This window comes from Electrona antarctica (genome assembly GCF_951216825.1).
Source record: "Electrona antarctica genome assembly, chromosome: 10".
In the NCBI taxonomy this organism is placed as follows: Eukaryota; Metazoa; Chordata; class Actinopteri; order Myctophiformes; family Myctophidae; genus Electrona; species Electrona antarctica.
Genome location: NC_136791.1, coordinates 26,323,347 through 26,335,895, shown reverse-complemented (window position 1 = coordinate 26,335,895; position 12,549 = coordinate 26,323,347). Strand labels below are relative to the sequence as shown.

Genomic DNA, 12,549 nt, shown 5'->3' with positions numbered 1-12,549 from the left:
GCTTTACCAACTCTCCCATTTATGATCAATAACAAAATATGTTTTAAAGGAAACTGTATGAATACATGAATAAACCAACAGTATGTTGCATTACTTTTAATGGTTTTACAAATAAGCAAGCAAGCAAGCATGTTATATTTACTTTCAGCAGGGTACTCAACTATAAATATTCCTTTTCCCTGTATAGGATTGCATGTTGCTTTGGGACAATAGGGACGTGAACATCCGGGTTAAGGGATTATAATGACATACTGTACCTCAGACATACTGTACCTCAGACCACCAAAATTTGGTGGTCAAATGCGGAAGTAGACGGTTCTTCCGGGTGCTTCAAAACACCACTGAGCAACTTCCACTGACATGAATAGCGGAGGGGGGGCGGGGCTATCGCGCCGGTTCAGTCTCTATCCTTCTTTATACTATGCTTCGGCCTGGTGGAGACAAATAAGTAGCCAAATGGACCCTTACAGGTCTGAAACTCTGAGGAGTTATTATAACTCTGAGAAGTTACACTATCTGAGTTATGAGTTTCATGGCCTAATCATTAGGCCATGAATGAAACATTTTAGATTTCAAGGACCCCCCCAGTTTGGTATTAATTTCATTAGGCCCTAATGTAAACCAAACCTTGAAATGTAATAGTTTGAGAAGCACTTCTGTAAGTAAGTATTGGGAACCAAAAGTTCCCATGCCATGTGGTCCATGCACTGTAGGGCAGTATCTCCTGTTTCTGTAGTGTGAGTACATCCCCCAGCCATGATGTAAAACAGTGTTTTCGTCGACTAATACTATGATGAAAAATGTTCGTCGACTACCTTTTTTCACTGACAAAAACTACATTCAAACTAAATAAAAACTAAGCCATGATGACTAAAATGTGACTATGTTTTTGTCAAGTTTTGTAAACAAATAAAAACTAAACTAAAATGTTAGGAAGTAGTGGACAAGAGATCCAGTATACTGGTCTGGTTAACCACATATATGGCATAAAAGATCAGCTATTAAAGCCCACCAGTCTGTGACTAGTAAGGGTGTTCTTTGTATGATGCTCACATGAATTCCTTCTACAGTAAGGTCACTCTGATTTGATATAGAAGCATCTTTTCCACGCTGAAATCCCTTGAGAAATGATCAGTGAATATGTCTTATGAGGCGTATCATGAGTGCTTTTCAAAGAAATGACCAAGAATAGATTGCTGGGAGTGAGGGCATGATGAAAATCATCCCCATTTGCCATTTCATGCGAATTTCAACAGCTTAGCTTGCTCTTTAGTCATATTTAGTAGATGCCTGTGTTTTTCCATAGAAATTCATTGGAGTAATTAGATTTCCCACAACTTGTGTTAGCAAGGATTGCAGCAAAATCATTCAGTTTTATTTGATTTAACATTAGTTCTTCTTCCATAAGTAGCCTATATATATTTTTTATCTATATAGCACCTCTCGGGGCAGCGGTGGCCCAGGATGGTAACCGCAAGGTTGCCAGTTCGACCCCGGGGCTCCCCAGAGTTAGTGTCGAAGTGCCTAATTGCTCCTGATGTGCTGGTTGGTGCCTTACATGGTTTCCGCCGCCATCGGTGTATGAATGTGTGTGTGAATGGGTGAATGTAATGCACAATATGTAAAGCGCCTTGGATAAAGGCGCTATATAAATGCACCATTTAACATTTCTCAGAAGGACTTCCAAAGTGCTTCCCAGCAAGAGCGAATAAATAAATAAAATTCAAGTACAGTATTATAGACAATAAAATAGAGGGAGTACAAAAGGGACTAAAACAAAAAAAAATAATAGCTGAAATTGAGTACATGATCAAATAAAAGCTGAAATAGAGTACATCACATGGGAGAAGAAAGGAGTCTTTACTCTTTAGTCCTTTGTAAAAATGGGGATGAACTGAGATGGCCCTCAACATGGAGATTGTTGCATTCCCACCAGCAGAGGGAACATAGCGCAGAGGGAACACAACTAAAAACAAACATTAAACCTGTACAGTATATATGAGCTAGGGGCTAGCGCCCCTCAAAAAAATAAAAGAGTCCGCACACCAATTTCTTTCTGCTCCCAGACATATCTTTTACTAAAGTGGTAACGTTTCGAGCCGAAGTCTTATATACATATGGCCGAGAATAATAATAAAATAAATGGGGAATTTCACACTAAAAGACTATAATTTTTGAAGATGTACACTTAATTTGTCTAGCTCAAACAGACAATTCCTCAGTTTCACTGTTCTAGTTGCCCAGGCAAAAATGCATTAGGCTATAAATGTATTAAATTAATATTGGCACTCCTTTCCAATATTTCACATCACTGCAGCAATTTTCCTAGATTTATTTTATATGACATTATAGATACACAAGTATTATGACATAAAATGTGTTGCCATGATAGGCTTCCGATTTAAATCCCATACCACAACATTCTCACACATCTGTCCTGCTATCTCCCTCTGCGCGTTGTGTCACATGTAAATTAAATTATATAACGTGTAGAGTGAAAATGTAATATACTGTCTGTAACCCTTTTCTACAACTGCTCCTTATATAATGTATTTTAATAGATCGGATGCATTCACTCGTGAATGATAAAAAAAAGAGGAAGACATATAAAATGTGCGTGTAGAATGGAATATTTGCTTGGCCAGAAGAGATAGATGAGGTAGATTATATCGTTGCTGTCGGGAGGAAACCTCATAACTCCATTTTTGAAGTTTTTGATTTATTTTTGGCATAAATCGGTGCTATTGAACACCCTTTACGTCTGTGTGTTGTTTCGAAAATATTGAACCAATGGAAAGTAGTAAAAAGTGCTTTGGACAACACCTCTTAACTCCATTGGACCCTCAAAATGTCTGCTAAAGCAACTAACTCCACCACCTCTCCCCCTCTCATGGAAGTAATTGACAATATATAAAGTCACAACACCAACTTTGATGAGGCTGTATATAAGGTTCTCTTTATTTCCTGAAAAAATAACATTTTGGAGTATGAGGTTTCCTCCCGACAGCAGAGATATATAACTTGTTAACTCAAATATAACTCAATTTACAGTGTGATCCCAGTGGTGTCATGTGCACAATGAAGTTTGGTCATATCGGTTGCAGAAGCAGTTACTAGCCTATCCATACTGTATGAAATGAAATGATTACTATATTTACCCAGGGTATCTGGGCTAAGCTCAATAACTTGTTTCCAGCCAGGCCCTGCTCATAGAACACATTTCATCGTAGTGGTTCAATGCCTTGTTCAAGGGCACTTCAGCGGTGGTAATTTTAACGTGTCAGACCACTGATTCGAACTGGCGACCTTCCGGTATCAAGACCGCTCCGCTATCCGTTCGGCCACCGCTGCTGTATGTATGCACTGAAACCATACAGTATTTTGTCTTTGTTGTCCCCAAATCTGAAGAGGTCAGAGGTGATTATACCATATTTGGTATATATCACGATCAGATTTCAATTAACATTCTGGGCGGCATTATGTTATGCTTTAGCTATTGAAAAAATTGCAGATCTACAAGCTCATAGCGCGGCACCGAGTGCCGCGCTACGAGCTTGTAGATCTGCTATTTTTTTTAAATTGTGAAAATGTGGCGCAAATCTTTGAGTATATATTCTTTCAGAGCGGACATTTTTAACTCAAATCTTTGCTTCTGGGGGGGTCCCTGGAACAACATGTTTTCAGATGGGGGTCGGCGGCCAATTACATTGGGGGTCCTTGCCATGAAATAGTTTGAGAACCACTGACCTAGAAACATGGGTTTTTCAGAAAACGGTCATGATTTAGAAGACATTTGTTGAGGATTTATTGACAGCAGCCAAGCACACACATTTCTTCAGGGGTCAGAGGTCAGCGGTCAGAGGTCAGTATAGCTCCAAGAATTTTCTCAAAGCACATGCAGGTGCTTTAGTTAAAGAAATGAGTATGCAGGCCACAGCTAAAGATAAGCTGTGTACTGTCTGTAACTCAGAAGGCCATCCTACAAAAAAAAGTAATCTGAAGCCATATGTGCATTACGCCATTTGCATAACTTATTTTAATTTGCTTGAAATCAATTTACCAAAGTGATCAGATGTCTCGGGGCCCCTTCGTCTTTGCAACATTGCATGCAAGGAAATTGTATATTAAGACAACTCTTCATGGTCCATTTTCTCCTGAGAACCCGCACCGCATGCACGCCGGCCTTCAAAGTACAATTGAAGGCACGCCCGGCCGTCATCCGGGCCTGTACAAAATGCTTTAAAAAGCAACCACACCATTCTCCGACCCACATTCTATAACAACCTGCCACCAAGCCTCACACTTATATCCCATCATAGCAAACAGTAACAGTCTGAAGAATGGAGTACAACCACCACCACCCCGCCGCCTCCCAGAACAACGGCGTCTCCAATGGGAACTTTGAGTACATGAGCTCTTTCAGTGAAAAAAAATCAGTGGATTCTAAAAAGGCCGAGCTGTGCCGAGAAGACAAGAGGAGCTTGCAGAAGGACGTGGAGGAAGCGTCCAGGAGGAGCTTGCAGAAGGACGTGGAGGAAGCGTCCAAGCTGTCCAGCATGGAGAAGGCATATGCCACCATATTGATGGAGCTGGGAGAGGACGTGCACCGCGAGGGTCTCGTACGCACGCCACTGCGCGCGGCCAAAGCCATGCAGAACTTCACCAAAGGATATCATGAATCAGTTCGAGGTGAATGCACTTTGATGATTAACAGTATTATGTTCATTATTGTTTGATTCTGTGGACTGTAAAAAAGTAACCCACTCTTGGAAGTTCAAATCTGGATAAATTGTCCTGCGTACACTACACATCCTTTCAGGCTAAAAGGACACTAGACGGCAATGTTGTGGATTCAAACATCCAAAGGTGTGACTTCGGGGCATCTCAGAAGCACGGCTACAGTACTTTGCAACAGGAGGGCATTTCACTATGGCAATGAAATAAATTGGGTCTCTAGTCTATCCCATTGCCATGTCTCATGTTGACAATTAACAGCTTATTGTTGTCCTAGTCATAAGTGGTTTTATTCATGTGGGTGTGTAAGTTGTTTATTTGGCACCATGGTGTTATAGCAGTCATCATTGCAATCTGTGCCTCGGTAATGATATGAGAAATGGCTGTAGTGTGATTAGCAGAAACGCAAACACCATGCTACATCCCAGGGATGCAAGATTCAGAACAGATGTTCTTAGAAGAATCTGATTCATTATCTGATTTATTATATAAAGTACATTATTGTAACTGACAAATGCCAATAACAATATTAAGATCTCTCTCTCTCTCTCTCTGGAGACATAACTTGTTCACACACATTATTAGTAGGCTAGAATGTTCAATGATAACATTTTCTCCAGGATACTGAGAACAGAATGGCCTATCTGGTTAAAAAAAAAGAACATTTTATATATCCTGTTTTTCCTAGCCAGAACCATGTAAAGAAAATCAATGTATCATAATTATAGAAATTGTATGGTTTATCTTTTTTTAGTCATTGCACCGCATTACACAATTTGAATTTAATAATCGCAAAAAAGAAGAAAAAACATTCCACACTCCCATCTGTCATTCTATCATATCAATAATTGTATTTGTATTATATCCGCCTTTCATCTCCCTACAGATGTGTTGAACGATGCAATGTTTGATGAGAACCACGACGAGATGGTGATTGTCAAGGACATAGATGTGTTCTCTCTGTGCGAACACCACCTTGTGCCCTTCTTTGGCAGGGTAATTAAAACATTCACCACACCTGAGTCTGAGTTGAATTAAACACTGAGGAGTTTGCAGTTTGACGAGAAACTTCAGCAATTGACTGGCGTAATAATGATGTAAGGTTGTGCGTTGTAAATATATTTCTTGCTTTATGCTTTGTTTCAACGTTTCAGGTTCACATCGCATACCTCCCGAACAAAAAAGTGGTTGGCCTGAGCAAGCTCGCCAAGTAAGCACGTTCAAATGATTTCAAAATGTTCTCTCATGCGCGCACATATTGCACGCACACAGATTAGTACTAACAGTCATATTTAAACTTTTCAGAATTGTGGAGATATACAGCAGAAGACTGCAAGGTAGGCCCATTATTACTGTCAATTAAGGCTATGGATTATTCACTGTCATCACTTTTCAATCTTTCCCATTGGTATTTTCGATGTGTCGTTCTCTCTCTCCATGCAGTTCAGGAGCGTCTAACCAAACAGATTGCCACAGCCATCTCTGAGGCGTTGGAGCCAGCAGGCGTAGCAGTGGTGATGGAGGCAGCGTGAGTGTCTCACACTCGCACACGCGCACACATACGCACACACACACACACACACACACACACACACACACACACACACACACACACACACACACACACACATACACATACACATACACATACACGCACACATACACATACACGCACACACACACAGGGTGTTGAACAGAGGTTAACCATTTCAATCAATCAACATGTGTTATTTAACACATGTTGGCAGTTCAGTGTAACATTCAGTAGGCTATATTTTATATATATATTGACAACAGGCCTTCAAGATCACATGAGGGTTAATCGGTAGACAAGACGAGGTGCTAGTGGGTTTATAAACTACATAATCGAATAGATTCAGTTCAGAGCAGCCATGAAACACACTCTCGTTGCTCAGTCTTTCATACATTTCTCTGGATAAGTGGGACCAAATGTTTTCGGTATGCATCACGCATGAAGCTTTCAGCACTCGCTTTGAAGCTTTAATTCAATCTGCGTATTAATGCCTTGCTTTTTTTATGTCTTTGCAGTCACATGTGCATGGTGATGCGAGGCGTGCAAAAGATAAACTGCAGGACTGTAACGAGTGTGATGCTGGGAGTGTTCAAAGAAGATCCCAAGACCCGCGAGGAGTTTCTGTCTCTCACGAGAAAGAACTGAATGTTCGTTATTATACCGCATCTGGCAATCGAAGAGTTTGCATTGCAATGCAAGAGATCCACTTTGGGGGGGTTGGGGGGCTAAACAACACAAGAGAAAATCTTACCAGGTGTTCACTGCTCAATATATTAAAAAAAAAAACATACTGTACATGAGCACACTCTAAGTACTGTAGCAGGCTCATGCATACGCCCACAGACTTCAGTCATCTTTTAATAATGTTACGACATTCATGCCATCAATAATTTTCCCACATTTTTCAGATGGTGGATGTTTCCATTTCGGCAGGACATTTCTCTTGTGTTCAAAAATGTTAATTCCCTTTAGCACTGCCAGTGTATAGTCACCATGCAGTGTGCAATAAATCATCAATCATAATCATCTACTGGATGATGTACAGTAGTACACTGTACATCTGATAATTATTATCCATTTAGATGTATCACATGTCCTTCAGAAGAGTAATTACTGTCACTTGATTTAGGGCTTGTCTTAAACTTGAGAACCTTCACAAAATGTGAGGTCTTTGTTGTTTTGGGAAGTTTTGGAATTAGCATTTTGTGCTAATGTATTTTCTATGCAATATCTCAAGGGTGATTTGTGTAGATTTTGACAACAATGCACATGTATAGTAACCTGACTCCGCCAGATGGGGCAGCAGAGAGGTTACATGTATAGTGGATGTTCCTGCAATTTTGTTGGTTGAAACCACCACTTCATTCTGCTGTTCTATAAATGTGATATTCTATTTTATTTTTCAGTTTTTACTAGGGTTAGAGAGCATGTATGTACATGATGACGGATCATGATCTTAAAAATGTTGTGAAACGTCGATACGATGGGATAATGTATTAAGTAATACATGTATTTTACCTGAACGGAACTGTACTGTATATGTATTTTCAAATCAATAAAATATTCTCTCTGTTTTAAATAACCGAGTACACTTACAACGGTAATTTATTCTCTCTGTTTTAAATAACCGAGTACACTTACAACGGTAATTTATTCTCTCTGTTTTAAATAACCGAGTACACTTACAACGGTAATTTATTCTCTCTGTTTTAAATAACCGAGTACACTTACAACGGTAATTTATTCTCTCTGTTTTAAATAACCGAGTACACTTACAACGGTAATTTATTCTCTCTGTTTTAAATAACCGAGTACACTTACAACGGTAATTTATTCTCTCTGTTTTAAATAACCGAGTACACTTACAACGGTAATTTATTCTCTCTGTTTTAAATAACCGAGTACACTTACAACGGTAATTTGTTGAGATTTTAGAACACAACACATATAAGACATTAGGCTAAATCAGGGGTGGGCAACTGTCGGCCCGGGGGCCACATGCGGCCCCCACCTTCACTTAATTAAATTATTCAGGGTTTCAATTCAAATATAGCAAAAATAGCTGATCTACAAGCTCAAAATTTGAGCTTGTAGATCGGCTATTTTTGCTACGACAGTACTTATGCACTGTGGCCCTCTGGAATGAGTGTGGGAATATATTGGCCCTCGCCATCGTCGAGGGCCCAGCCCTGGGCTAAATAGATAAAAAAAGAAGAAAAGAAAATCATCTAAAATAGCACACACTGTGCAACTGGCCCTAACTGTAAAGACGTCACGAGTGGTCACCTCACCACCGAAAATCCAGACTATGAATGAGCCTTTACACTCTCTGCACGTGCCTGGTTCCTGTGGAGCTGGAGCCAGTTGCACCACCTCACACTAACTAGTTATAGGTTAAATGGCTTTTAAGTCATGTAAGCTATAACTATAGGCTATACATTTGAATTTAGTGTGAGGTGGTGGTGCAACTGCATGGCTCCTACTCACCAGAAGCGAATTCTAGAGTCGTACCATGTCACTGTGGTCAGGTGTGGCGGTATGTAACCGTCAGCTTGTGATTGTGAAGCAGGGTCTTGATGCTGAATTTGTGTTCCATCATAGGTGGTGTTGTGCGCTGGCCGGAAATATCGGATCTACAAGGCTCAAATGCATCGCATCCATGACACGTTGTGAGTTTGTAGATCTGCTATGTTCTCTGTGTGACACGACACCATCGTATAGGATATACTCAGCAGCGGTTCCCAAACCTTTTTGGCCATGCACCCCCTGTTACCTCCCGACCTAGCTGACGCACCCCCTGTTACCTCCCGACCTAGCTGAAGCACCCCCCCACATGGAAATATAAATTGCATAAGCTATATAGAGACATACATTTCCTATTTATCCACATATATGCACATATATGAACCTGAATATGGCATATATATGCAGGGTAGGCTATATTCTGCATATACTTGCCATATATTGTTAATATATTTAAAATAAAACCATAGCACCACCATTAGCCTTTTCATGTGGCACACCCCCTAGAAGGCGCTCGTGCACCACAAGGGGTGCACGCACCACAGTTTGGGAACCAATTATACATCAGGTTGAAGAGCTTTATTTAATGGATTCTGGATGCAGGAACAGGCTGTCCTGGATGCAGGTTGCTAGTCTGATTCACCATGGCCTAGATGGTTCTCAGAGTGGGGTCCTTGGGCGTGTTCAGGCCTCCAGCAAAAGTAGATAGCGTCACAATCACTTCATTAATTTATATGTTGGTTGCGAGCAGCGAGCTGCTATTTTTGAAAGTTTTGGGGGTTTTTTTAAATATGAAAATGTTTTGGACATTTTGACACCAAACCTTTTCAGATGGGTGTCCGGCTGACCGCAGCCAAATTCCTTGGCACAAAAAAGGACCAGTGGTTCCCAAACGTTTTCATGTCATGGACCCCCAACTTGACACTAATTATCCTGCGGACCCCCATTTTGAAAAGATAAGCAGGGACCCCCATAAGAGAAGATTTTTATGTCTAGGAGTGATTCTCACCCCGTTTAATTTCAAGGACCCCCAGTTCGACATCCATTAGTCTACAGACCCCCATTCTATCTCTGGGACCCCCAATTTAGATTGTAAAATCAATGTTAATGTAACTCTGAGCTAGACTGTATGGAGAACTTCAAGGTGGATTATCGGTCATGCTGCTGCTGTTTAGTGGAGCAGCGCCAGAAGAGCACTGTGGTTCAATTAATTCATAAATGTTTAGTGTCCGAATTGTATTAATGTGTAACGGAGTGGTTCCTAAACAAAGCGCAAATGCTCAGTACCTGTAGCCTCGCCACTAGGAAATACACACATTCAAAATGGGGTGTGGGAAATCAATTTGAGATTTAACCAGTAAGGGGCGCTAAAGCTTTATAAGTTGAAAGGTTCTTGGTCTAGTCCACAGGACAGATTTTAAGAAATGACACACACACACACACACACACACACACACACACACACACACACACACACACACACACACACACACACACACACACACACACACACACACACACACACACACACACACACACACACACACACACACACACACACACACACACACATATATACTGCATCAAGGTGCAAACCTCATTTAGAATGACTATCAAAAGCACTTGTTCCCAGACATGGGCTACTTCACTCTTGATCACTGTGACCTGCTTTAGAGCTTAGCAAGTTGAACCCATTCCATTACAGTCTGGTGTATTATTAACAAAGTTGATTAGTTCTAGAAATAACCAATGGAAAAAGTTAATTTCATAAATGCTCTCCATGACTGATCCATATTTTGCTTCCAAGATAAACCCTTCCCAAGCCAGCTTATTTAACACAGTACATACATTTATTGAGAAGAAAATCAAATGCATTGGTGTCTGCAGGGCACTTAGATCCTGAGGGTGGACCTCAAATGACGAACACAAGCAAAAACAGGCCAGTGTACAGTATAATAAAGCCAAATGGGCTTCGTCGCACACCTAGAATAGCAGACCTACAAGCTTGCACGCACTGTGAGCTTGTAGTATTTTCGGCGTGCGGCAGAGCATAAATTAGGCTGTACAGAGAGAGGAGCACCGTTTACATTAAAGCTTCAAATCAATGATCTGAATTAGAACAAAAAATAAATCCACTGTAATAGAAGTCATTCAGTATTGGCACCTTTGATTAATGTTGTTTTCTTTTCTTTTTTTACAAATAGGATAGGAAAAGACAATAACAAATGCGTAAAGACAGCGGAGAGAGGCTGTGCTTCTGTTGTTTGGCTTGCGAGTTCAGTCAGACTTAAACTCAAACGTTGTCCCACAGTCCCACCATTTTGACGGCTTCTACTATCACATTTTGAGCCTTTGAAATGTTGCGTTGCATTCTGGCTGTTGGTTTTTAGGGCCCCACGGTAGACCTACGGTACTCTGCAGCTTCCCATTTCTACAGTGTTGCCAAGTGGGAAATTACACAATTATGTGGCCAACGGTCAAACGCCTAATGCGCCGCGTTTCCTCAAATCGTAAATGCCACTGTAACAAGATTTTGGAGGAGCAATGAACGGTTCAAAGACGAGAAGCCAGTCATGCCATCGCCAGGCCCCCCGAGCGTGCACATTCGTCACCTCTATTTACATTTTGGGCATTTAGCTGGCACCGCTATCCACCACAGACTATAGCTTACAAAGAGTGAGCATGGTTGGGGTATCTTTCTGCATTCAGTACGTGTCTTGCTCAAGGACACTTTGGTTGTTGTTGAGGATCAAACCTGTGTTTATTAAGGGATGGTTAATCACTGCAGGGGTTACTGCTGGGCCCCTGTTCTGTTCTGTGCTTCCACTGGCCTTCCATGGGCAGGCACAGGGATTAGGAGAGGAAAGGATGTGCTTTTGTTGAACGGGATGAAGGGACACAGGCTGTGCTTCATGTTGTGCATCAGACATACAGTATTGGGTCATCGCAAACCATCGGTGTGCGTGCGTGTGTGTGTCATTCTCTGAGAGTACCGGCTGTGCATCAGAGAGCTTTGTTAAAACAAATGAGACAGTTTAAGCTCAGCTTTCCATTTCCAGATATACTCATCCCAAAGTGAGAGATAATCTGGAAGAAAAAAAAAAGTATGACACAGTCATACAAAATGGTTCATAGCCTAAAAAAAACAAAAGACAAGCGTTCACGTTTACTTTTCAAAGGATAGCTGGTAATATCATTAACCTTTTCTGAAAAGACGATAGCACTTTCACAGACAGATTTATAATATTTCAGAGATAATGAATGAATGATCAACATCAGATGATCCTCCTTCCACGGGGTAGAGTTGCAAAATAACTCTGGGCTTCCTGATGTTGGCTCCAGTCCCAGACACCAGGCTGAGCTTGCACAGTGTATACTTCTGTATCTTCACCATACTGTACCGAGCCACGCTGTGAGAGATGTGGCAGGCGGAAATGACTGAAAGCATAACAGACTATACTTGTGGCTTCTACACCTGGCTCTCTTTGCAGCATTTCAATGGATGGTGGATCATGCGTGTTCGTTCGTTCGTTCGTTGTCCAACACGACGTGTTGTAATTGTAAAGCACTTGCTAGGCAGGTGCTAAGAAAGCGCTGCCTTGCATTATTAACACTGATTACAAAAAAGAAAGGGGGGGGGGGGGGGGGGAATAACTCAGATATAGTACATATAACCTCAAGGGAAACCCTAACATTAAAGAACAATAAACTTTACATGCATTTGTTACATAATGATCTTGGGACAGTCTGGAAACCAG

The 12,549-nt window shown here is 41.1% G+C and overlaps 1 protein-coding gene across 1 annotated transcript; it reads left to right on the top strand.

Annotated features, from left to right (window-relative positions):
• Positions 1 to 4,340: 4,340 nt before the first annotated feature.
• LOC306930779 (GTP cyclohydrolase 1-like) lies at positions 4,341 to 6,913 on the top strand (the record flags this gene model as incomplete). Its single annotated transcript, XM_079511875.1, has 6 exons — positions 4,341 to 4,689; positions 5,621 to 5,730; positions 5,889 to 5,944; positions 6,040 to 6,071; positions 6,178 to 6,262; positions 6,784 to 6,913. 6 exons carry the CDS (start codon positions 4,341 to 4,343, stop codon positions 6,911 to 6,913), a joined length of 762 nt encoding a protein of 253 aa, XP_079368001.1.
• Positions 6,914 to 12,549: the final 5,636 nt, after the last annotated feature.